The sequence below is a fragment of the Hemiscyllium ocellatum genome, unplaced genomic scaffold (genome assembly GCF_020745735.1).
Source record: "Hemiscyllium ocellatum isolate sHemOce1 unplaced genomic scaffold, sHemOce1.pat.X.cur. scaffold_295_pat_ctg1, whole genome shotgun sequence".
NCBI classification, from domain to species: Eukaryota; Metazoa; Chordata; class Chondrichthyes; order Orectolobiformes; family Hemiscylliidae; genus Hemiscyllium; species Hemiscyllium ocellatum.
In genome coordinates, this window is record NW_026868261.1 from 723,889 (window position 1) to 750,373 (window position 26,485).

Sequence of the window (26,485 nt, forward strand, 5' to 3'; positions counted from 1 at the left end):
TACCCGTCTCTCTGTTCCCCTTCTCTCTGTCCCCCTCTCTTTATCCCCTTCTCTCTGTTCCCCTCTCTCTGTTCCCCTTCTCTCTGTTCCCCCCCTCTCCCATCCCCTCTCTCACCCTCTGTCTTCCTCTCGCCCTTCCCTCCCTCATCTCTCTCGCCCTCCCCTCCCTCCCTCCCCTCTCTCGCCCTCCACTCTAGCCTCCTCCGTTCTCTCCCCTCTCTCGCCCTCCCCTGTCGCACTCCCCTCTCTCGCCCTCCCCTCCCTCTCGCCCTTGTCTCGCCCTCCCCTCTCTCGCACTTCCCTCTCTCGCCCTCAATTTCCTACCCTCTCTCGTTGTCCTCTCTCTCACCTTCACCCTTCTGTCGCCCTCCCCTCCCTCTCTACCCTCTCTCGGCCCCTCCCTCCCTCTTGCCCTCCCCTCTTACACCCTCCCCACTGTCTTGCCCTCCCCTCTCTCGCCCTCTCCTTCCCTCTCAACCTCACCTCCTTCACTCCCCTGTTTCGCCCTCCCCTTTATCGCCTTACCCCTCTCACACTCCCCTCTCTCACCCTCACCCCTCTCTCGCCCTCCCCTCCCTCGCTTCCCTCTCACACCCTCACCCTCCTTCAAGCCCTCCCCTCCCTCCTTCCCCTCTCTCGCCCTCTCCTCTCTCGCCCACTCCTCTCTCGCCCTCTCCCTTCCACCCTCCTCTCTCTCCCTCCTTCTCTCGTCCCCTCACCTCTCTCGTCAACCCCTCCCTCTCCTCTCTCGCCCTCTCCTCTCTCGCCCTCTCCCTCCCTCTCGCCTTCACCTCCCTCTCCCCTCACTCGCACTCCTCTCTCTCACCCTCCCCCTCTCTCGCCCTCCCCACTTTCTTGCCCTCCCCCCATCTCGCCCTCCCCTCCCTTCCCTCTCCTCACTCGCTCACCCCTCTCTCGCCATCTCCTCTCTCTCACCCTCCTCTCTCTCGCCCTCCTCCTCTCTCGCACTCCAGTCTCTCGCCCACCCCCCTCTCTCCCCTCCCCTCTCTCACTCTCCCTACGTCTCTTGCTCCTCTCTCTTGCACTCCCCTCCCTCACTCCCCTGTCTCATCCTCCCCCTCTCAACCTCTCCCGTCTCTCTCTCCCTCCCCTACCTCCCTCCCCTCTCTCGCCCTCTCCCTCTCCCTTTTCCTCCCCCTCTCTCGTGCTCCCTCTCTCTCCCATTCCCTCTTTCGGCCTCTCCCTCACTCTTGACATTCCCTCCCCTCCCTCCGTCCCATCCCTCGTCCTCCCCTATCTCACCCTATCTCTCCCTTGCCCCCTCTCTCTCTACCCCCGTTCCTTCACTTTCCCTCCACCATCTCTCACTCTTGACCCCCCCTCAATCAGTCTCTCTCTCTCTCTCCCCACCTTCCTCCGTTTCTCTCTGACTTAATCGCTCTCCCTCCCTCTCTCTCTCTCTCTGACATACTCTGTCTCCCTGGTCCTTCCCTCTCCCTCTGACCCAGAGACTGGGGATGTTTGAGGGTGAGGCTGCGTGTGGGAGTGGGGAAAATGGGGTAGAGATGGAATTGTGGGAGGGAGACTGCAACGGCATGAGAGAGAGAGGGGGAGAGGGAAAGTGGAGGCAGGTGGAGAAACCGGGGTTGGGTGTGTGTGTGAGGGAGAGGGGGATGAGGGAAAGGTTTGGAAATGAGAGTGTGTGCTGAAAGAGAGAGAGAGAGAGAGAATTCAGGAGAAAGAGGAGGGGAGAGGTAATGGGGAGGCCAGGTTGGAGTTGGGGGAACAGAGGGAGTTAACCCCAGCTCCTGAGCCCAGGGCGCGTTGCCCTCCCCTTCCCTGAGGACCAGGACTTGGGGCTGAGTCTGTCTCTCTCCAGCTCAGCTTCTCCAACACAAAGACACACAACAACATCGGACACTCTGCTGCTCGGCACGCTGTAATCAGCATTTTTATTGGTTACAAATGGAAGTGATGGATACAGTCAGTGGGATGGTGCCTTTTCTCACTGGCCCCTGAGTTGTGAGAAACATTGAAATGTTTCCCTGTAACCCCCCTGTGGGATAAGGATGGACAAACCAGCGCTCCCCTCAGTCTGTTACCATAGCGACAGGCTGCTCCATCGCTGAAACACTGAACTGAAATGAGAAAATCCCGGATGGTGTGATTAATGAGGGAATTTGATGGATGGATGGATTTGGGTGAAGGGATATTTCAGCACATTCTTCAGCTGCTGCCTGAACTTAGTCTGGGTCATGGCATAAATCGCGGTGTTTGTGCAGCAACTGAGGAGCTGCAGCATGAAGCCCAATTCCTGCACAAAGCGATGGAGATACAGAGGGGAATACATTATATCAATTAGCCGGTACCATATAGAATACAGCATTAACGTTGACCATAACAGGATGAAATTGGCCGAGATCACAAACAGTAAAATGATGGATTTTTTTCGGTTTCTCATTTCTGTGTCAGACTGAGCGTCCCCATTGGTGTGAGCGCGGAGTCTCCTGCGGGCTCTGCTGGTCACTAAAATGTGTCTGACGGTGAGAACATTGAGCAGCAGAATCAGGAGAAATGGGACACCCGGGGTTAGAATGTGGTGGAGGAACTCGATTGTGACCCAGACACTGGAGGATAGAACAGCGACTGTTACATCACAAAACCAGGGGACGTTCCCCAGCCGATACCGAGCCGTGAGCATAAAATACCAGGAAATGTTCTTTAAACAGCTCAGCACAGTCACTGCTCCCAGAACCACAGCCGCCGTTTTCTCACTGCAATATTTACTTTTCAGCTTCTGGCAACAAATGGCCACAAACCGATCAAAGGTGAAAGTGACGGTGAACCAGACAGAGCAGTCAGTGGCTGCATAAAGCAGGACGGCGTGGATATTACACACGGGGACGGAGACCCTCAGGAAATAAAACGGTTCCCAATAAACAATGGGAATGTGTCTCAGGATCAGGTCGAGGATAATGACCAGGAGATCCGCCGCTGCCATGGCCCCCAGGTAACGTCTGACACATGGAGACAATCCACAATCTTTATAAAGCAGGACGTAGATGGTCACTACGTTAACTGTGAGGAAGGAAAACAAACCCATTATCCATCAGCCTGGAGGCAAAGGGACCCGTTTGATCGGGGACCCAGTGAGATTTTCAAATGTGTCCCTGTATTCAGGGATTTATTAAAATAATTGGAGCTGGAATAAGAAATGGGAAGGTCAGAATTACTGTCAAAAATGTGACATAAACCACAAGAAACCCTCCCTCCCCAAACACACAGAGACACACCCATCAGGACAGATGGTTTCTAGAACATTCCCACACACTCGATCACTCGAGAGCAGACACAGGTCACTCCTTCGCAGTTCCTGATACGGAGGGTGGGAACGTTGCTGTCCTGAAGGATTCTCTCCCAGTTTCCTGTAGACAAAGGGAGTTTGGGAATTTCTGTATTTTGGTCTAAATTGTGGTCGATCCTGTGTCGTGGAGAAATGTAAACACAGGGAAAATGTATTCCCCCCTTTAACTGCCTGAGGGGCCTTCGGAACAGTGTCTCCTTCTCCCTGGAACGGGATCTCTTCCCTCGGGATCTTATCGTTTGTTCAATTCACTGACGTCCGGCCGTTCACAAACAAACAACGTCAGGGACAGAACGTTCCGGGGAATGTCAGTTATAGAATGTCAGGGACAGAACGTTCCGGGGAATGTCGGTTATAGAATGTCGGGGACAGAACGTTCCGGGGAATGTCAGTTATAGAATGTCAGGGACAGAACATTCCGGGAATGTCAGTTATAGAATGTCAGGAACAGAACGTTCCGGGGAGTGTCAGTTATAGAATGTCAGGGACAGAACGTTCCGGGGAATGTCAGTTATAGAATGTCGGGGACAGAACTTTCCGGGGAATGTCAGTTATAGAATGTCAGGGACAGAACGTTCCGGGGAGTGTCAGTTATAGAATGTCGGGGACAGAACATTCCGGGGAATGTCAGTTATAGAATGTCAGGGACAGGATGTTCCGGGGAATGTCAGTTATAGAATGTCAGGGACAGGATGTTCCGGGGAATGTCGGTTATAGAATGTCAGGGACAGGACGTTCCGGGGAATGTCGGTTATAGAATGTTAGGGACAGAACGTTCCGGGGAATCCCTTGACCTGTCCATCAACTTTGCCCCCTACCCACCCCACCAACATGATGTAATGTGCCTGGACACACTGTAACATTAATGGGGTGACTGACGGAGGGTCCAATCACAGGAATGGGAACTAAAGGCATTGTCAGATCAGCTGAAAGAGTTAGATATACCACATTCTCAATCCACCTCACAGAACCCGCCCAGACACCATCAACCTAGGGGAGATATCTGTTCACCGTGGAACACTGTGTAGACCAGGCCAATGTACTGCTCAGTACAACCCAGCAATCTGTCCAGATTCATCCACTGCACTGTTCAATACAACCCAGCAATCTGTACTGTGTGGGACACTGCACAGATCATGTCAGGGCACTTACCTTCAAACGCAGACTAGACATCTGTCCAGTTTGGGAAACTGGAATAGAGACAGAAAAGCTGCAGATGCTGGAGCCCAAAGTAGACAGGCAGGAAGCTGGGAGAACACAGCAAGCCAGGCACCATCAGGAGGTGGAGAAGTCTATGTTTCAGGTGCAATCCTTCTGCAACAATCCTGAGGAGGGGTTACACCAGAAACATAAAATTCTAAACCTCCTGATGCTGCCTGGATTGCTGTGTTCATCCAGCAAGTATTCAGCCTGGGAAGCAGTGCAGACAACGCCCGTGCATTGATCTATAAACCCAGATTAGATATCTATCCAGCACTGGGAGCTGTGCAGAGCACAGCAGTGCATTGATAATTAAACCCGGACTATATATCTCTCCAGCGCAGGGAGTTGTGCAGACCACAGCAGGGCACTAATGTGTAAACCTGAAACAAATATCCATCCAGCGTGGGGAGCTGCACATCCCAATTCATTGTGTTATATATAAACCTCAACCATAGTCTTCCTAGCACAGAGACCTGTGCAGTGATAACTGGGGAATTAATCTGTAACCCAGGAGCAGTTACTCTCCCAGTATGTAGGACTGTGTACACACCCCAGTGCATTGATCTGTAACCCAGGAGCAGTTACCCTCCCAGCATGTAGGACTGTGTACACCACCCCAGTGCATTGATCTGTAACCCAGGAGCAGTTACCCTCCCAGCATGTAGGGCTGTGTACACCACCCCAGTGCATTGATCTGTAACCCAGGAGCAGTTACTCTCCCAGCATGTAGGACTGTGTACACCACCCCAGTGCATTGATCTGTAACCCAGGAGCAGTTACCCTCCCAGCATGTAGGACTGTGTACCCCACCCCAGTGCATTACCCAGTAACACTGTGTTAGATCCCTGCCCAGTGTGGGGAAACTTGCAGCCCATACTGGAAGTGACAAGATGTACAGCTCCCACCCATTTACAGATCCATCTCTATATTGTGCCCTGACAAGGGGGTGCTGTGGGTGTGAACGTCACTAACAGAGAGAGATGGTGGGGGAATCAGTTTAAATATCACCACATGGGAAGGGTTTGGGGTACAGACAGAGAAGGGGAGACTGAGAGACAGTGTCATGGAAGGATGTGCTCCCAGGTTTCAGAATGCTGAAATGTAGACACTTCGATAGCATCCGGTAACATGAGCCAGTCTTCCCAGGAAAGATGGGAAAAAGGGAGATTGGTGTGAAGTCAGATGAAACAACAGCTGCTGTGTGGTTTTGAAATTTCGTTTATGTAGTTTTCATCAATGTCTGTTGAAATGTCTGTAGAGTTGAAGTCGGGTAATAAGCAGTTAAGATAAATGTGCTCTCAGAGTTGTGAATAGTTGATGTAAAATGTTCACTTTCAGAGTGAAAAAATAAGTTGATGTTTTTGTTTAAACAGTAGAATTTGGGAGTCCTCTGTCACTCATATTTTAACTGTTTACAAGGCAAGTTGAGCATTTATTTATGTTTAGTTTAAATTACCAGATGAGCTCAATGTTGTGTCCTAACAATTGCTGTGTGTGTATCTGTGTGTCTCTGTGTGGGGCAGGTCTGGCAGTCTCTGTGGTGCTGAAAGTGATGCAATGCCTCCCTCTGCTGGCCTCCACACGCCACTGCAAGGCATTGGCAGAGGGTGAAAACCAACAGGGATTCACTCAGAGAGGGGGAGGGAGAGGGCAGCTGCTCACAGTACCATCCAAACTGATGTCTTATCCATGTACTGAGCTAAATGTCCTTTAAACGTTGTAACTGTCCCTGATTTTGCCAGTTCTTCTGGAAGTTCATTCCACAAGCAAGCCAGCTTCTGTCTAATATAATTACCTCTCATGACTTTTGTCAATCTTTTTCATCAGGCCTTAAAAATCCCTCAGTTTTGAATCCCCAACTCTAGAGAAAAGACATCAGCCCATCAGCTTATCTGTACCCCTCATTATTTTATAAACCTGTGTAAAGTTACCGCTTAATCTCATATTCTTCAGTGAAACAAATCCCAGTGTACCCAGCCTCCCCTTGCAGCGCAATCCCTCCTTTTCCAGCAACATCCAGGTTAATCTCTTTGGAACCCTCTCCAGCTTAATAATATCAAGGTCAATAATATCAAAGTGAATAGTCAAGGTATTTTCTAAGGGTGCAGGGGGTGCGGGGTGGGGGGGATCCAAAACTAGAGAACATAGGCTTAGGGTGAGAGGGGAGCATTTAAAAGAGACCTAAGGGGTAGTGTTTTCACCCAGAGGGTGGTGTGCCGATGGAATGAGCGGGCAGGATATCCAGACTGGACACAGTATTCCAGAAGAGGTCTCACCAATGTCCTGTACAACCTCAACATGACGTCCCAATTCCGATACCCAAAGGTCTGACCAATGAAGATAAGTGTGTTAAACACCTTCTTAACCACATTATCTATATGAGATGCAACTTTTAAAGAATTATACCTGATGGCCGAAGTCTCTGTTCTACAACACTGCCAAAGGCCCTACGTTTAATTGTATAGATCCTACTGTTGTTTGATTTACCAAATCCAATACCTCGCATTAATCCAAACTAAACTCCATCTGCCACCCCTCAGCCCAGTGTGTGATATTACTGTCACCTCCCCCTCCCCCTTCAATTTTAAAATGCCCACCCCTCTCCAGGAGGCCTGCACACTCCGGCCTTCATTTTCACAAAGACCCTGAGCTTGTTTTGCCTTGTGCGGTTTGGGGGAGGAGGGACAGATTGCAGACACAGTCAGTGGGGAGGAGAGGCTGGACAGTAATCAGCGGCCTGGTATCATTTCATGGTTTTAGGAAGAGGGAAGTCGCACGTTAGAGGTGGGTAACAGTGATCGGTGTTTTGGGACCAGAAATTTGGTGTTCAGTAATAAATATCCATTTGAGCCCCTTCATTGTGCAGAGTGTGTCTGCAGGATTTCTTTCCCTAATATTGCAGACTACAGATAATCGCGATAGTTAATTTCGATAGCATACCATGTACAGTCAATATCCTACAGTTGAGACAAATACCTTGCATTTGTTTAACAATACAAAGTGTTTTCTGTAGTTCAGTAATGGTAACCTGATTGTAGAAAATCCACACCAAGCTGAAAGCGAGCACTAAAATATGACCCAAAATCTGGGTATGGTAGTATTGTGGGTATTGTCACTGTCTCTGAGCCAAACCTCTGGATTTGATTCCAATTCCTGAACTTGTGTGGTAGTGTTTGTAGCTCTGGACTAGAAGGCCTGGATTCAAGTCCTGCCTGTTGCAGAGGTATGCCACATCATGTTAGGACAGTCTGATGAACAAACACACAGGAGAATAATGTTACAGCTTTGTGGGTATTGCTGAGTGATGCTAGTGTCCCTACCTCCGGGCACAAAGGTCTAGGTGTAAATCCCACAGAAGTGTCTCAGGATACATCTGAACAAACTGATTAAAGTAGATTTAGAATTGTGACTTGATGGAGAAGGAAGAGGTGTCAGTGTTGCATTTCAGAATTTAGGCCCAGGATGAGTGAAAGTACAGCCATTCGTGTTGATTGGAGTCACATTTTGCAGCAGTAGTGGTTTATAAAATCAGAACGGTCATGAATAGGGTGCGGAGTCAGGGTTTTTCCCCAGGTTAGGGGTGTCCAAAACTAGAGGGCATTGGTGGAAAGTGATAGGGGAAAGGTTTTGATGAGGCCTAAGGGGCACCTTTTCACACAGAGGGTGGCGTGTGTATGGAATGAGCTGCCAGAGGAAGTGGTGGAGGCTGGTACAACTACATCATATAAAAGGCATCTAGATGCTGACAGACCTACCGAGCTTTTCCAGCAATTTCTGTATTTCTGTAAAAAACGCATTCATTTTAACACAGGTATTCTGAATAAATTAAACACTTTTATTTTTTAATGACGCAGGGACATATAAACATATCTTCAAATCGACTGAGACCATTTTCTGCTCAGGGTATGGCTCTGTGTATGACAGCAGCAGTGATGCACCGACATGGAACAGGGAATGTGATGGAGACATAGTTTGGACAATGTACAAGGAGACCTCACATTGTCCAGTTTGGGAGAGGATGGCATTACTGTGTGATTCAGCTCAGAGAGGGAGAAAATGTCATCTGCCCGAGAAGGAACGGCCTATTACACTCTCTCTCCTTCATTGTTCCTCATCACAGCAATGTGTGCAAGCTAAAAAAAATCTCTACAGTCATTGTTACCATTCTTATTTTTATGGAATCCCTGCAGTGTTGAAACAGTCCCTTCAGCCCAACAAGTCCATACCAACCTTCCCAACCCATTCCCCTATATTTACCCTTGACTAATGCACCCAACCTAGAAATCCCTGAACACTACAGGAAATTTAGCATGACCAATCCACCTAATTGAACTGTGGTAGAAAACTAGATCACACATTTAGAAGCTCACACAGAAAGGTGGAGAATGCGCAAACTCCAACAGTCAGTCACCTAAGGCTGGAATCGACCCCAAGTCCCTGGTGCTGTGAGGCAGCAGTGCTAACCACCGTGCTACCTTTTGGGTGATCCCTGACCAGAATTCATTGGAATCTACTCACTGCTTAAAGCAAAGGGAATTCAGCCAAATCCAACTCTCCCAGGATGAAATCCCATTGCTAGCAGCTGTGTGACTACAATATCTTCAGAAGCAGAATAATGTTTTGGACAATCTCACAATGTTTCCTTTTGTCATGTGTTCCAATAATATCTGGACAAAGTTCTTTTAAGTTAAAATTGTAGAGATTTTGTGTGTGTGTGTGTGTGTGTGTGTGTGTGTGTGTGTGTGTGTGTGTGTGTGTGTGTGTGTGTGTGTGTGTGTGTGTGTGTGTGTGTGTGTGTTTACAAAGGGAAATATTGATTATATATTTGAAATACCCAAACACTTTGCCATTCATCTTTCCACCATAGTTGGATTAACATTGCTCTGGATCATAAACGTGCTATTTGAGCAGATTACAGAAACCAGCCTGACTTGTTCCTAAAACTGACCCTGACCCAGTCTGAGACCGATATCATCGGCCACATCACCGACCTGGTTACATTTACCATTTGTTGTGAGCAGTGGAGGAGTGGGACTAGAAAGGAAACAGTGGCCCAAAAAGCCGGGGAACTATAGACCGGTGAGCCTGATGTCAGTGGTGGGTAAGTTGTTGGAGGGGATTCTGAGGGATAGTATTTACATACATTTGGGAAGGTAAGGGCTGATCGGGATAGACAACGTGGCTTTCTGCATTAATTTGGTTAAGTTTTTTTGAGGAGGTAACAAAGAAGATTGATGAAGGCAGTTTGTTTGACATTGTCTATATGGACCTCAGCAAGGTGTTCATTGAAAGAACAAAGAGCAAAGAAAATTTCCAGCCCAGGAACAGGCCCTTCGCCCTCCAAGCCTGAGCCGATCCAAATGTACTGTCTAAATCTGTCAGTCAATTCCTAAGCATCTGTATCCCTCTGCTCCCCACCTACTCATGCATCTGTCTAGATGCATCTTAAATAAATCTACCTGCCTCTACCACCTCTGCTGGCAACGCGTTCCAAACGCCCACCACCCTCTGTGTGAAGTACTTACCGCATGTATCCCCCTTAAAGATTCCACCTCTCACTTTGAAAGCACGATCTCTCGTTATTGAATCCTTCACCCTGGAAAAATAGACAAGCAACAATAGACAATAGGTGCAGGAGTAGACCATTCAGCCCATCGAGCCTGCACCGTCATTCAATATGATCATGGCTGATCATTCCTAATCAGTATCCTCTTCCTGCCTTATCTGCATAACCCTTGATTCCACCGTCTTTGAGAGCTTTATCCAACGCTTTCGTAAATGAATCCAGAGACTGGGCCTCCACTGCCCTGTGGGGCAGAGCATTCCACACAGCCACCACTCTCTGGGTGAAGAAGTTTCTCCTCATCTCTGTCCTAAATGGTCTACCCCGTATTTTTAAGCTGTGTCCTCTGGTTCAGCACTCACCCATCAGCAGAAACATGTTTCCTGCTGCCAGAGTGTCCGATCCTTTCATAATCTTATATGTCTCAATCAGATCCCCTCTCAGTCTTCTAAACTCAAGGATATACAAGCCCAGTCGCTTCAGTCTTTCAGTGTAAGGTAATCCCGCCATTCCAGGAATTGACCTCGTGAACGTACGCTGTACTCCCTCAATAGCCAGAATGACTTTCCTCAAATTTGGAGACCAGAACTGCACACAGTCTCACCAGGGCCCTGTACAGCTGTAGGAGCACCTCTTTGCTTCTATACTCAGTCCCTCTTTTTATGAAGGCCAGCATGCTATTAGCCTTCTTCACTACCTGCTGTACCTGCATGCTTGCCTTCATTTACTGGTGTACAAGAACACCCAGATCTCTCTGTACTGCCCCTTTACCTAAATTGATTCCATTGAGGTAGTAATCTGCCTTCCTGTTCTTGCCACCAAAGTGGATAACCATACATTTATCCACATTAAACAGCATCTGCCATGCATCTGCCCACTCACCTAACTTGTCCAGTTCACCCTGTAATCTCCTAACATCCTCATCACATTTCACCCTGCCACCCAGCTTTGTATCATCAGCAAATTTGTTAATGTTATTGCTGATACCATCTTCTATATCATTAACCTATATTGTAAAATGCTGCGGTCCCAGCAGGGATCCCTGCGGTACCCCACTGGTCACTGCCTGCCCTTCCAAAATGGAGCCGTTTATCACTATCCTTTGTTTCTATCAGCCAACCAATTTTCAATCCAATCTAGTAGTTTGCTCCCAATACCATGCACCTTAATTTTACTCACTAACATCCTGTGTGGGAATTTATCAAAAGCTTTCTGAAAGTCCAGGTACACTACATCTACTGGATCTCCCTCGTCCATCTTCAAAGATCGTCTCTGTCCACCCTGTCTATACCCTTCATGATTTTGTAAATCTCAATCAGGTCCCCCCTCAATTTCCTTTTTTCTCGTGAAAATAAACCTAAATTACTCAGCCTGCCTCCATAGCTAGTATTTTATTCTGATTGATAGACAGGTGAGTAAGTTTCAGTCACGTGGGATACAGAAGAAGCTCGTCGCAATTGGCTTGAAGGAAGAGGGGTATTTTTCAGACTGGAGGCTTGTGAGCAGCAGTGTGCTGTAAGAATCAGGACTGAGTTCACTGCATTTCATCATTTTTGTAAAGGATTTAGATGTGAATATTGGGGCCATAGTTAGCAAGTTTACTGATGACATCAGAAAGGTGGTGTAGTAGATTATCTCAGAGTACAACAAGACCACAAATAGACGGGACAAAGGGGCAAGGAGTGACAGATGAAGTTCAATTTACATAAATACGATGTTTTGTATTTTGGGAAGGCAAATCAGGGCAGAAATTATACACTTAATGGTATAATTTCTGGTGAGTGTTGTGAAACAAAGGGACATAGGGCTGCAGGTACATTGTTCCTTGAAAGTGGAGTCGAAGGTAGACAGAGTGGTGCAGAACACATTTGGCACATTAGCCTTAATCAGTCAGAGCATTGAGTATAGGAGTTGTGGTGGCATGTTGTATCTGTACAGGATGTTGGTGAGGCCACTTTAAGAATACTGCGTACAACTCGGTTTTCTGCAGAAATGACTTACATGGATATCCCAGGACTGGAGGTTTGCGCTTCAGGAAGAGGTTGATTAGTTTGAGGTGCTTTCTCCTGGAGTGTCAGAGGCTGAAGCGTGACATTATAGAGGTTTATTAAATCATCAGGGGCATGGATATTCTGAACAGCCATTTTCTGCTCCCCATAGTTTGGGAATCCAGAACAGCAGAGCATAGGTTGGAGGGGAGAGGGCGAATGATTTAGAAGGGACCTGAAGGTAAATGTTTCACAGAGAGTGGGTTGTGTGTACATAAAGTGCTGTCAGAGGAAGTGGTGAAGGCAGTTACAATCGTACGTTTAAAAAATATCTGAAAGAGGAGGGATATTGGCCAAATGCTGTCAAATGGGACTGAATCAGATTTGATATCTGATCGGAGTGAACAGATTGGACTAACGGGTCTGTTTCCGTTCTGTATGACTCTCTGATTCTGTAAGAGGGATGACGAAAAATTCTGAAAGTACCTTTCAAATCCGAATTCTCTTCACTGGAAGTTTATCATGCCTCTATGTTCACATTGATTGAAAGTTGCGTTAGTGAAATATTTGACAGGGAACTGAGTCATGGATAATGGGACGCAGACAGGAAAGTGGGGCTGAGACCACAACCTGATCAGCCACAATCTTACTGCCTGGTGGAGAAGGTTCAAAGTGTCTAATGATTCACTCCTGTCCCTCAATCCCGTGTTCCTGTGTTCCATTCAGCCCATTAAACCTGTTAGGCAGGAGCATTTAGAGGCTACTTACTCCTATAACCTGGTGCAAAGAAACAAAGGAGATCATTCGGCCCTTCAAGACTGTCCCACACACTTGGAGGTTATTTGAGAATTGTAATTGTAAAACCCAGGATAGGGTATGAAAGAGGCCCCTCATCTCTCTGTACTGAGCTTCCCCCCTCTGAAACTTGTGCTCCATTAGTTGGTCATGTTGTAGACCCAAATTCACTGTGAATACAGCCGCCATACCTCACCCAGAGATGGCTCACACAATCCTCTGGTCTCCCTGACGGCGACATTCAATACCAGAACATCCATGAAAATAACACCCACTAACTTTCCAATAACAGAATGTGAGAACATCAGACACAGGGGCAGGTCGTTCACTCCCCAAACCTGCCTTGCCCTTCACTAAGATCATGACTGATCTGCTCTTGGTCTCAAATCCTCTTTCAAACCCAATTCTTCATCACCCTCCCCTCTCTGACAGGTCAATATCCATCTACCTCCTCTTCAAATACTTTCAGTCATCTGGCTCCCAAACACTCTTGAGAAGAGAAATCCTGACATTCAATGCCACCTGTTTGAAGAAAACCCTTGCTGCTCCTATACCATGGCCTATTGATATGAACAAAAGAGGTTAACACAAGGGGTCAGGTAAAAATGACTGGTCCTGATATCAAGGCTTCTGTTGACATCAAAGAGCTTAACAAACCTGAACTTAATGGAAATCAGAGAAAACTCTCCAGTGTTTGGAGTCAAACATGGCACAAAGGAAGATGATCATCATCTCAGTCCTGGGTCAGCTCTGTGGGAGATCCTCAGGGTAGCTTCCTCTTCACAAACATCTTCAGCTGCTTCATCAATGTCTCCCCACCCCCACCCTCCCCACCATAAGATCAGAAGTGGGGATGGTCACTGAGGATTCTACAATGTTCAGAATAATTTGACGCCCCCGTCAGCTCCTGAACTGGACTGTGTCCATGTGCAGCAAGACATGGACTCCATTGAGGCTTGTGCCTTTAAAGAGTCCATAACATTCATATAAAGGACTGTCTGACACTGCACATTGCCACAGTAAAATAAGAGTTCATTCCGCACCTTACACTGGTTTCACAGGAATATGAGGAAGTCGTTCAGCCCATTGACACTATTGGAGAGGACCAGGGACAGCCCATTCAGTGCCTCCAACATATTACTCAGGAAGAGAAGGATTCTAGTGTGATGGGCCACACCAGAGCCCCTCGACAATATTTGAAGGCGGTAACCTAGACTCTAATGTTTTCTTATTTTAAAGAAAATGTAAAGTGTCTGTTCCAGATGCAATGTGAGTGGTCAAACAACTCGGTGTGAGGCATAACACCATTTACTTTAACACGATAGATGAAATAAAACCAAAGAAAGAAGAATTTAGAATAACGTAATTATATTGGACGAGTTAACAGAATAATAGATCTAGGAACTAATACTAATGAACTGTTCTTATACTGGAAATCACATGAACACAGCCCTTGGCAAAAAGGGATATTCAGACACTGAATAACACAAATATTTCTCCAGTTCAGGATTTAAAAACAGTACCAAGAGAAAATTCATAGAGAGTAGCTGCCAGGAGACATTCACTAAAGTTTTCAACTCAGCGGAGACCCCAATAATTTCTGATGGTACTGAGAAATCAAAACCCAGAAATCCTAATCTGTGAGAGCTGACCATACCCATTCCATCTGCATTAAAATAAACCTAAGGCCTCACTAGTTGTTTACTCAAGTGGTCTTAACTAGCCAGCTTGGTAACGGTCATTCAATCTCTTTCTTAAAAGAAACCAGAACAAAATAACGTCTTAAAGCTACAGCATCATCACACCAGTCAGCACATCGAGCTGTTATACAGGAACTAGGGGTAACCCAATCAGGCCCTTGGCTCTGTCCAATCGGACGAGGAAGAAGCCAGTCAGTCCCTTGAGTGACTTAGACAGGAACAGTAGGAGGCCATTCCCACCTCAATGCACTTACACAGGGACAGAATGAGCTAATTGATGCTTATTCCTGATGAATGGCTTATGCCCGAAACGTCGATTCTCCTGCTGTGCTTTTCCACCAAACTATGGCCTACTCTGATCTTCAGCATCAACAAGCCTCGCTGTCTCCTAACTGATGCTCTAACATGGTGAACAAGTGGAGCAGAGGCTGCACAGACAGACTGCTCCACGTTGTTCCTCTTAGCTCCGTCTGTCATGATACACACGTGGGACTTTAACGGCGTTTTCTCGCGGTGAGGAGGAAAGCCATATGTCTTGTGTGAAGTCACAAGAAGGCACCTTCCATCTCCGAGAAGCCAGCCTGGTGTTCTCTGTGTAGGGTGGAAGTGGATGGGAATGGCTACCTGTTTCAGATGGCAAGTATTGTGGCTGCTGTTGGGGATTGTGAACAACCTGACGTTCAGTACGGGTTCACACGCCGACTGCACAATAACGTGGGGAGAGTTAATTTAGGCATATAAACTATTAGGAAAGTCACGTTAGACTGATAAATGGACTCTCTAAGTTCAAATAATGCTGATCGTGTTCATGTTGATCTTGTCTAGTGCACGTCCTGTTCAGTGTAACCTGTATGCCTTACTCTGTACAAGCATAATTCCACCCTATGATCTGTCTGGCCATGTTTACTATGATCTTCCTCCACTGCTCATAACTAAAGCGTTTCCCTGTACTGAGGTACACATGACAATAAATCAAACCAACCAATCCTTGGTAAAGTATGGAATTTCTCACCCTGTCAATGTCTCTTTTGGAAGTAAGTGATCGCTGCCACTCCTCGTGTTTAACGTCACCGTTTCTTCTTCTCTCACAGCTCTACTGATTAAACACTCAACTTCTTCACTCTATCCTCGTGATACCATCACCCGTGTCTGTGGTAAGGAGATCATTCCTTACAAAGGAGATCAAATCCGTAGGGAGTGTCCCAACCACAGTCTCAGCAAGGCCCTACAACAGCAGGAAGATGGCATTACTTAGGTACTTGAATCATCTTACAATGAAGGACAGCATACCATTGACTGCACCCATTACTTACACAGGGTTTGATTCGGAGCAGTCAGCATAGACTTGTGAGTGGGAGATCATGCTCCCCAAATTTGTTAGAGTTCGCTGATGAAGTGACCAAGCAGGTTGATGAGGGCCGAGCGGTAACCATAGTCTCTATGGATATCAGTAAGGCCTTTGATAAAGTTCCACATGGCAGGCTGCTCTGGAGAGTTACATCTCGTGGAATGTTGTGGAACAGGCCAATTGGATACACAGTTGGCTTGATAGTAGGAAGCAGAGGGTTTAGTGGAAGGATGCTTGTCAGACTGGAGGCTGGGTCCATTGCTGTTTGTTGTCTATGATTTAGTTGAGAATGTACAAGGTATGATTAGTAAGTTTACAGATGGCACTAAAATAAGTGGGAGCATGATCAGTGAGGAAGTTTATCAGAAATTGCAGCAGGACCTTAATCAGGTGGGGAAGTGGGCCGAGAAATGGCAAATGGAATTTAATATAGATACGTGATGTCTTGGAAACTCAACTCAAGGTAGGAGTTTCATGGTGAATGGGAGGGCCTTAAGTGGTGTAGTGGGCAGAGAGACCTTGGTGTTCAGGTGCACGGTTCACTGAGAGTGGAGTCACATGTAGACAGGGCAGTGAAGAAGGCATTTGGCACAATGGCCTTCATCAGGCAGGATATTGAGTATGGAAGTTGGGAATTTATGTTGCAGTTATACAGGACTTTGGTAAGGCCGCACTTGGAGTATTGTGTTCAGTTTTTGTCACTTTGTTATAGGGAGCACGTGTCTATCTCCTAAGGAAGTTATTACGGTACCTTGCTGGGACAACTTCGTTGTTCAGTACTTCCCAGGAGCTGAAAAATTATGCCATGTTCTTCGTGACCTGCAACACATTATCAACGGAGATGAGCACCTCGCCAAGACCTTCCCCACACCTCCACTGCTTGCCTTTAAACAACCACCAAACCTCAAACAGATTATATGTTTATAGCAAGCTGCCCAGCTTTCAGGACAGCGCCATACAACCCTGTCACGGTAGGCGCTGCAAGACGTGTCAGAGTGTGGACATGGGTATTACCATTACATGTGAGGACACCTCCCACCATGTACGTGGCAGGTACTCATGTGACTCAGCCAACATTGTCTATCTTATACGTTGCAGGCAAGGGCGCCTGGAGGCATGGTACACTGGGGAAACCGAGCAAAGGCTACAGCAACAGATGAATGGGCACCACACAACAATCAACAGACAGAAGTGTTGCCTCCCAGTTCGGGACACTTCTGCGGTACAGGACATTCGACCTCGGACCTTCGGCTGATTATCCTCCAAGGCACGGTGGGCACAGTGGTTAGCACTGCTGCCTCACAGCGCCAGGGACCTGGGTTCAATTCCCGCCTCAGGCGACTGACTGTGTGGAGTTTGCACATTCTCTCCGTGTCTGTGTGGGTTTCCTCCGGGTGCTCCGGTTTCCTCCCACAGTCCAAAGATGTGCGGGTCAGGTGAATCGGCCATGCTAAATTGCCCGTAGTGTTAGGTAAGGGGTATATGTAGGGGTATGGGTGGGTTGCGCTTCGGCGGGTCGGTGTGGACTTGTTGGGCCGAAGGGCCTGATTCCACACTGTAAGTAATCTAATCAAAAGGCAGACTTCAGGACAGGCAACAGCGAAAAGTGGCCAAACAGGGGCTGATAGCTAAGTTTGGTACCCATAGGGAGGGCCTCAACCGGGCCCTTGGGTTCATGTCATACTACAGGCGACCACCAGTGCACTATATACACACACACACACACACACACACACACACACACAGTCACTCCTATATACACACATACACACGGACACACATATACACAGACATGCACACAGACACTCGCGCACACCCTTACAGACACACACACTCCCATACTCACACATGCATCCTCTCAGAGACTGAGACCACTCTACACTCATGCAGGCACATATACCCTCTCTCTCACAGACACTCGCAAACCCCCACCCCAGACACAGACACACTACCACACTCACACATGCACCCCCTCACTGAATTAAGACACTCTGCAATCACTACACACACATGTACACTCTCACTCACACTTACAACCCCCAAGCCAGACAGACATACACACAGACAGACACAAAGACCCATATGCGCACATACATTTTGTGGGGTGAATTTGTACTTGCAGAGTTACATTGTACTTTACTCAAAAACAGTAAAACTCTGTTATCTGACTTTTTAGGTTAGAATCGATCTAAAATCATGGCATGGACAGAGAACACAGGGCGCTAACACCTTCGACATATTGTGTAACTAACCCACTTGTTACAGTTAACCTGAGAATGCAACTTAAAATAAAAGGTTTTTTGATTTACACACGGAAGAAGCTAAACTATCATGGTATTCGAACAGATGAAAGACTCAACAGACAATCAAGGTAATTTTCAATGTGTAGTTTCAGTTACATCATACTGTAATTTTTTGCTATAAATACTGTGCCTTACAATTTTGTCCCCCACAATCACCTGAAGAAGGTGCGGTTCTCTGAAAGCTAATGTGCTTCCAATTAAACCTGTTGGACTATAACCTGGCGTTGTGTGATTTTTAACTGTGGACACCCCAGTCCAACACCGGCATCTCCAAATCATGATTACTGTGAAGTGGAATTGTATTAATCGTTCTCCAGCACTCTGGCACCTCCCCTATGGTCAGATTCTAAATAAAATTAATGTTAGAGGTCATCTCGCCACGTTATTCATGCTCTTCTCAAGCATTATTGTGAGATTTTCTCTAGAGTTATGCATGTAGAGTAGAAAAGGACAATGATTTTAAACAATGCTGTGTATTACCCTAGAGAGCTGAGACTGCTCTAAACTGGACGGGAACCTTTCAGAAGCCTGGTAATGTTTCTGCTGCCTCTGTACAGGATCTTAGTGAGATCACATTGGAGTAGTGTGTAAAGAATTTTTCTACTCAATGAAGAAAGTGCATTGTTATGTTGGAAGGAGCTCAGAGATAGTTCCCTCAACTGATTCCTGCAAATAAGGTGTCTAAGGATGGAGAGATAGCAGGAAAGTGGAACAGAGGCCGCGATAACATCAAGCATGATTGTATTCAATGGCGGAGCTGGTTCGAGGGGTTGGATTCCTGACTGATGCTCCTCGTCCACACTCAGCCTTTTGACCGTGTTACACAGTATAGAGGGAGGACTGTCTATCAAACAGGAAGCAGGCTCTCTGGATAAGTCAGTCTTAATCAGTTTGTCAGAACGTCACCAGTGGAGTCACACAGTGACCAGTGCGGGTACCTCAACTATTTACAATCTACATCAATGATCAGGAGGTTGGAACAGATATCCAGATACTGAGTTTGGTGATGTCGCTTGGATAAGCAAGAGATTAAATTATCAAGAGAGGGTGGAGTGTCTGCAAATAGATACAGAAAGTTCAAGGCAATGGATAATAATTTGGAAGGAGCAATACAACATAATATAACATAATTTCATTTACAGGAATAATGGAAGGCAGTATGTTACTGAAATGGAGAGGGATTACAGGGTTTAATGATACTGTGTACTGGGGGGTTCACTCAGACCCGTTCAGACATGGGAGATGTGCTCCATCCCTGATTATCTGCTCCTTGACATTCCAAGTGACCACATTGCTCTCCGTTCACATAGAATATTTTGTTGTGGTTGGTTGGTGGTGGGGATGGTGTTTTGAAACGTGTATCAAGGGGACGGCCTTTATCCAAGATATATTCATTCCTTTCTACAAGGAGACCCGTAGAAGATGGGAATGGCTGCCTGCTTCTGAATGAAGGAGCTATGGCTGCTTTCAGGACAGGAGTATTCACCAACATAATGTATTGTGCATGGACACACTGTAACATTAATCGAGTGAGAGCTCCTTCAGTTCCTCTACCTCTCCCCATGTAATGGCTGCTCTGCAGATTCCATGTACACCTTCAGGAATCCCACTATACTGGGAAAATAAGGATACACCTGGCAGCTTCCCGCTGAGGGAGAAGCAATGTATTGACCTCATCCACCATATACATCCTCCATCACTGAATGGTGACATTGATGTTGAGATACTGGGAGATGATGGACATGTCACTGACTCCGGCCTGGAAAGTTTCGGATCACAGAAGCTGAATGAAACTGTGACCCTAATAGCCACCGGCAGCACCGTCTTCCCCCTGGCGTGAAGCTGCAGGTCATGTTGAAGAAGGTGACACCGCTCTGTGACCAGCTCCTTGTTCAGTCCAGATCCCCTCACACTCTGCTCCTGGGTTAAGTGTGGCTTGGGAAGCTGTTCCTGGAAAACCCGGGGTTGATACAGCAGATCCCTTTCCCTACACACACTCACTCCGTGGTTTCAGAGCTTTTCCTGTCTGCAGCCTCTGCTCCATTTGGTGTTCATGTTACACACCCAGATGCTGTTACCATAGTCCCCATGCTCCATCCAAAGTTGGGTCACCAAATCCTCCGGTCTCACTGAATGTCTGAGGCAGCTCACAGCACAAGCCCCAGCAAACCATCCCCAGCAACTCCACTAACGTTTCAACAACAGGAATCAGTCAGAAACCCCTCGGCTACAAATATTGTGGACCAGACCAGATCCCCGCAAAATATTTTAAGAAGGCCACTTAGAGCCAAACCATTCCTTATTTGAAAGAGAGATGTGAAGTGTATTTTCCAGATATGTTGTGACTGGTCAAAGCACTCAACATTAAGCCAAGTATAATCTATTCAAATGCTTTAGTTAAAATACAATCAAAGAAAATTTTGGGAGAGCTTATATGTTGGTACACTTACACAAACAATAGATACCTTACCTTCTTGGTATACACTGCGTGGCACAAAGATCAATTCAAATACAGATTCTTACAAGCAGTTTTTTGATCCAGGAAAAATCAACATCAACAAACACCTCAGAGAGAAAAGCAGCTGGGGATCATGTATTCAAACTTCGAACCCTTCTGGGATCTCCAACAGCTTCTGAATGCTGCAGCTAAAAACAAAATGAGTAACCCTGCTCTGGGAGAGCTGGCCACTGCCCTTCCATTGTTACCACCGTTTTAATAAAACCTAAAGGCCTCCTCAGTTATTTACTTAAACTGTTTTCAGACAGCAGTTCTGCACCTCTGCCTTTAAAACCTCTCTTAAAAAAAAACAAGTGAAAATAACCTTTTTATAGTGATAGTATCCTCACAACTCCACCTTTAATAAAATGATCTATTAATATACAAAGATGGATTCATTTTAGACCTCCTAATCTTCCTCTATTCGTAGCAGGTAGAAAGCAGAATGAAGAAGGTGTTTGGGATGCTTTCCCTTATTGGTCATAGTATTAAGTACAGGAGTTGGGAGGTCGTGTTGCGGCTGGACAGGACATTGGTTAGGCCACTGTTGGAATATTGCATGCAATTCTGGTCTCCTTCCTATCGAAAAGATGTTGGGAAACTTGAAAAGGTTTAGAAAAGATTTACAAGGATGTTGCCAGGACTAGAGGATTTGAGCTACAGGGAGAGGCTGAACCGGCTGGAGCTAATTTCCCTGGAGAGTCGGAGGCTGAGGGGTGACCTTATAAATGTTCACTAAATTATGAGGGGCATGGATAGGATAAATAGGCAAAGTCTTTCCCTGGGGACGGGGAGTCCAGAACTAGAGGGCATAGGTTTAAGGTGAGAGGGGAAAGATATCAAAGAGACCTAAGGGGCAACCTTTTTCACGCAGAGGGTGATACGTGTATGGAATGAGCTGCCAGAGGACTTGGTGGAGGCTGATACAATTGCAACATTTAAGAGGCATTTGGATGGGTATATGAATAGGAAGAGTTTGGAGGGATATGGGCCGGGTGCTGACAGGTGGGAGGAGATTGGGTTGGGATATCTGGGGGTATGGACGGGTTGGACTAAAGTGTCTGCTTCTATGCTGTACATCTCTATGACTCTGTGATTCTATGACTGCAATGCATATATATATATATATATATATAATATTGACTCTGTGCATATAAATGTTTACAACGAGATTCGAATTCAGTCATTTTACTCCTGCCACAGAATGCCTTTGTCTTTCTTCATCCACGTCTCCAGACTGTGTCAAAACTTAGTTTTCTCGCCCTGTCACCTGTATAATTACAAATTGTTCGGCAGCAATAATAAGCTCAATCGAAACAGACTGGTATTTTTTCACCTGAATGCCCCCAAAGTTTTCAGGGGTCACGATCAGTGATAAAGATTTATCTCATGTATGTTATTCGCAATTTAAATGCTGAAATGTTGTAACGCCAACACCAAGCTCAAGGCTTCCTTCCCCATTGTGGAATAAATCTGTTGATGTTTGCCCTGGACACTCCAACCACACGTTACATAATGGAGCACTCCTCATCTCTCCAATAGTCCCTCTCAATGACCTAACTCCTCATGTCTCAGCATAAAAGAATTACATGCTTCTGTACCTCTTAATGCTATAATCTCTTTACCTGCTACTCCTGGCCTACGCCGGTAAACCTTACTCTCACAGGAATATGTTTGAAGAAGATCTCACACGTTCTTCTTCATCTCTCACAGAAACCAAACTTTGATTTCTGAACCCAATCATATCATCAGCCATTTCAGTTTCTAACCTTGCCATTGTAACTCTCTGCTCTTCCACACGAGTTCTCACGACTGCAGGAAGTGAATTGTTGAACTTCCCCAAAATAAGAATCTCTCTAAGAGTGCCATAGCCTTTGCTCTGTTTTTAATACTAATACCCACCTTTCAAAATTACTTTGTTTGATTCTTTCAAATTCAATGTACACTTAACGAGGGAGTTTTTTTTAGATTCCAGAAACGCTGTCTGTAGCTTCTGGCCCAAGTTCATATGCCCTTCAGGTGGCTTTCTTCACCTCCTTATACTGGCCAGATACCTCCTCCGATATGGATGCAAATACCTACCAGCTCTGAGTGGATCAACTAAATCCACATGGTCACTGATCACTGCATTTATTTAGCCACATTCTCAAATGAAATTAAAAAGGCTTCTCCATCATTCTCATCAAATTTAGACAATGCCTGGGCATATGTAAACAGAACCCCATCAGGCTTTTGGCTACTAAAGGATCGCTCATCCTTACTATCCTCCTCATCCAACCTCCCGGCTGCCTTCATCTCCACCTTCTATGTCAACTTTCCTCTCGAATTGTTAACTTTTGTCGTTGAAAATCTCTGGTTTTCTTCTCTCTCTTTCTCTCTTTCTTCTTCATTTCCTTTTCTTTTATTTCTACTTCTCATTTTAATTTAAATGGTTTCAATTCCTTCTCATGTTCAAGGCGCCTCATTTCAAATTGAATTCCAGCCATTTCCAAAGAGTCTGATGGTGGTTCCACCAAATGTAATTGCTGAGCTATCGCTGTAATTATCTCTCATTTTCTCACAGACAAACACAACCCCAACTCCAGCTTGTCTGTCAATTCCTACAGCTTTGCCTTCATTACCTTTTGTAAAACCCCCAACTTCACTTCTTCCACACCCAGAGAACTCTCAGTGACTGAAAGAATCTTTATACACAAAACACGTTTTAAACCAACCGAATTCAACATCCGCAACAACTACTATATGTGACTTTTGAACCCAATAGTCTCCGTTGCATACTCTCCAGTGTCTGCATGAGAGTATTCTGGATGCTCTGGTTTCCTCCCACAATCTAAAGATGTGCATATCAGGTGAATTGGCCATGCTAAATTGTTTGTGGTTTTCAGGGATGTGTGGGTTAGATGCCTTAGTTGGGAAAAATGTGTAATAATAGGGTAAAGGAATGTTTCTGGGTAGGTCACTCCTCGGAGGGTCAGGGTGGACTTGTGGGGTCAAATGGCCTGTTTTCACATTGTAGGGATTGTAATTGTAAACCCAATTTGGTATTATCGATTTAGAACCAGACAAGAAACCCCAGTTTGCTATAGACCAACCAGACTGCCTCAAACTATTTCAAGAAAGTCGCTTGGATGCCAACATTTTCTTATTTTAAAGGCAGATGCGAAGTGGGAGTTCCAGATATGATGCTACTAGCCAAACCACTCACCATTAATTAAAACACAATATATTTAAACACTCTAATGAAAATCCATACAAAATGAAGAGGATTTGAGAATAACTTAACTATTGGAAACCTTAACCGAACAATGGATACAAAACCGTCTACAAATGAACTGTTCCAATATACTAACATCACCTAAACACACCCCATGGTAACAAGGAGCATTCAGACATGCAGTTCTCCAGTCCAGGAGGAAAGAGCATCAAGTGAAGCTTCAGAGAGAATAGCAGTTCGGGATAATTTACTAAAACTTCCAACCCTTCTGGGACACAAGCACCTGGTGACTTACAGCTACAAGGAAAAAAACTAGAAAGCCTGGTCTATGCGACCTGGCCATTGTTACTACTATTTATTAAAAACCCAAAAACCCTAAAAGTTATTTACTTGAGATGTTTACAGTAGGCAGTTTGGACTTTAAGATCTCTTGTTAAAAAAATTAAGATAACCATTTTTTAAAAAAAGTGACAACATTGTCAGACAATTTAGATGCCTGGTCCTTTAGTCAATGGGCTTCACCGTATTACTGATCCCAAGGCCACCTGAGTTGGCAAACACAGGTACACTCCAAGTTACATGGATGTTTCGCATAACTTCTGAAACACGCCTGTCCATGAGCCATCACATGGGACATACCGGGAAGTGAAAAACAGCCCGACACACACCATTTCACTGTTTCTGAGCTACAAAATATAGCCAAAACCCAAGGCCAGGGAAAGATACTGAGGGACAGAGATTCACAGTAAAGACAGAAACAGACAGTTAATTAACTGGAAGGAGGTTGTGGAAATATGGGGAAAAAGACAGCAGTGGGACTAACTGGAGAAGTGAGATCTTCAAGAGTAAAATTACAAGAATTAGAACATTGAATAAAGGCATTGTCAGATCAGCTAACATGTTATATTAAATTCTGAATTTGCTTCACAGAACACCACAAACAACATAAACTGGGACAAGATGACAGCCCAGCATGGAGAGCTGTGCAGACCATGCGAGTGTGTTGCCCAGTAAACTGCACTATCTGCCGAGCATGGAGAGCATGTGCTAACTATACTCGCATCAGATTACTGTTTCCAATGAGAGTGCAAGTGTGTGCGTGATTGGCATGGTTGAATGAGAAACTCATTGAGAAGGCTCGCACATGGAGGAAACTATTTTAATTACAAACAACTGGCAGGCTTTTGGATAATCGACAGAGAGAGAACGAGAGAATTTTCATGGACAGATGAGGTAACGTGTTTGAAAATGTTCAAATAAAGGCATTGCCATGAAAATAGCAATATATATCGGTGTGCACATGAATGACAGATGGATGGGAGGTTGGTGTGAGTTCGAATCAGATTTGCTTCAACAGGTTTGAAGCCAGGAGCGTCAGCAGCAGATTATTAACTTCATTAAGATTGTATTTTATAACTCAAGTTTCAAACAGGAGATGGAATAAGCCAGTGAGATACATCGCGGAGTGGTGAGTATTTCAAGTTAGAAATGGACAATGCATGGTGTCAGGAATGAGCTCATGATCAAATGGATCTCCCACAGTTATGACTCATCTGCTTCAGCCGCAGATATTGGCCAGGTATGGGATGGAAACACTGGAAGGAAGTGGAGTTTGTAACCAGAACAGTAGACAGTGACGTCCATGCTCTTAATATTTAAATAACAAAGGCAAAGATACAATAAATTGTAGTTCGCAGCTGAAACTGAGTAGGTCAACATCGAGACCCATGAGTAACAGTGCCGGAGCCGAGAGAGGCAGTAATTAAACACTTTCATTGAGGTAGTTAGTAGTGGTCTGTAGAGTAAATATCTGGATTCAGAGTTTCAACAGGAACAATAATAGTGACAACAAGTGTAGACTATATGAAAGAACAGTAATACAGTCATAACTTGTTTATAGAAAAAAAAGGACAGTGACACTTACCAGGAACACCAACGACAGACAGGAAGGGATAATAAAAATATTGAATAATGCGAAGAGCGTAATAGATCCGCCATGATAATGGCGACCAATAATATGGAGAAAGATACCAAATATAATCGGATAAACTTCTGTCTATGGTTGGAACATGCCAGTCTAATGTTCCCAGATTCTGATACATTTTTGGAACATTCCAGTGTAATGTTCTCAGATTCTGATCCGTTGTTCGAACATTCCAGTCTAATGTTCTCAGATTCTGATCCATTGTTGAAACATTCCAATCTAATATTCTCAGATACTGATCTCTCCTCCCCCTCTCTTTGGATCTGCTGATCCCTGTCAGTGCTGTCGGTGATGGTCCCGCTCATGTTATGGGATAGCACAATAAAAGGCGCCCAATTACTATTAAAAGATGGAAACCCTCCACTGGGATAATTAGAATCCATGGAGATTGGCATTAATCACAGTCACTGAACAAATAGGATCAGTTAACCAGTTCCATACATCACTTTTCATATCACTATAAAAGGGAACATTTACTGGTTTTGGAAGGAATGGATGAGGGTTGCTGACAGACGGACCATAAATCTTTCAATTTTTATTTCTGTTTCCTTGCATACGAGATTAT

At 45.5% G+C, this 26,485-nt stretch overlaps 1 protein-coding gene across 1 annotated transcript; it reads left to right on the forward strand.

Annotated features, from left to right (window-relative positions):
- The first annotated feature begins 2,515 nt into the window (after positions 1-2,515).
- Positions 2,516-18,428, forward strand: LOC132812739 (uncharacterized). Its single transcript, XM_060823000.1, has 3 exons — positions 2,516-2,654; positions 2,756-2,971; positions 17,021-18,428. Exons 1-3 carry the CDS (start codon positions 2,556-2,558, stop codon positions 17,360-17,362), a joined length of 657 nt encoding a protein of 218 aa, XP_060678983.1. The 5' UTR covers positions 2,516-2,555; the 3' UTR covers positions 17,363-18,428.
- Positions 18,429-26,485: the final 8,057 nt, after the last annotated feature.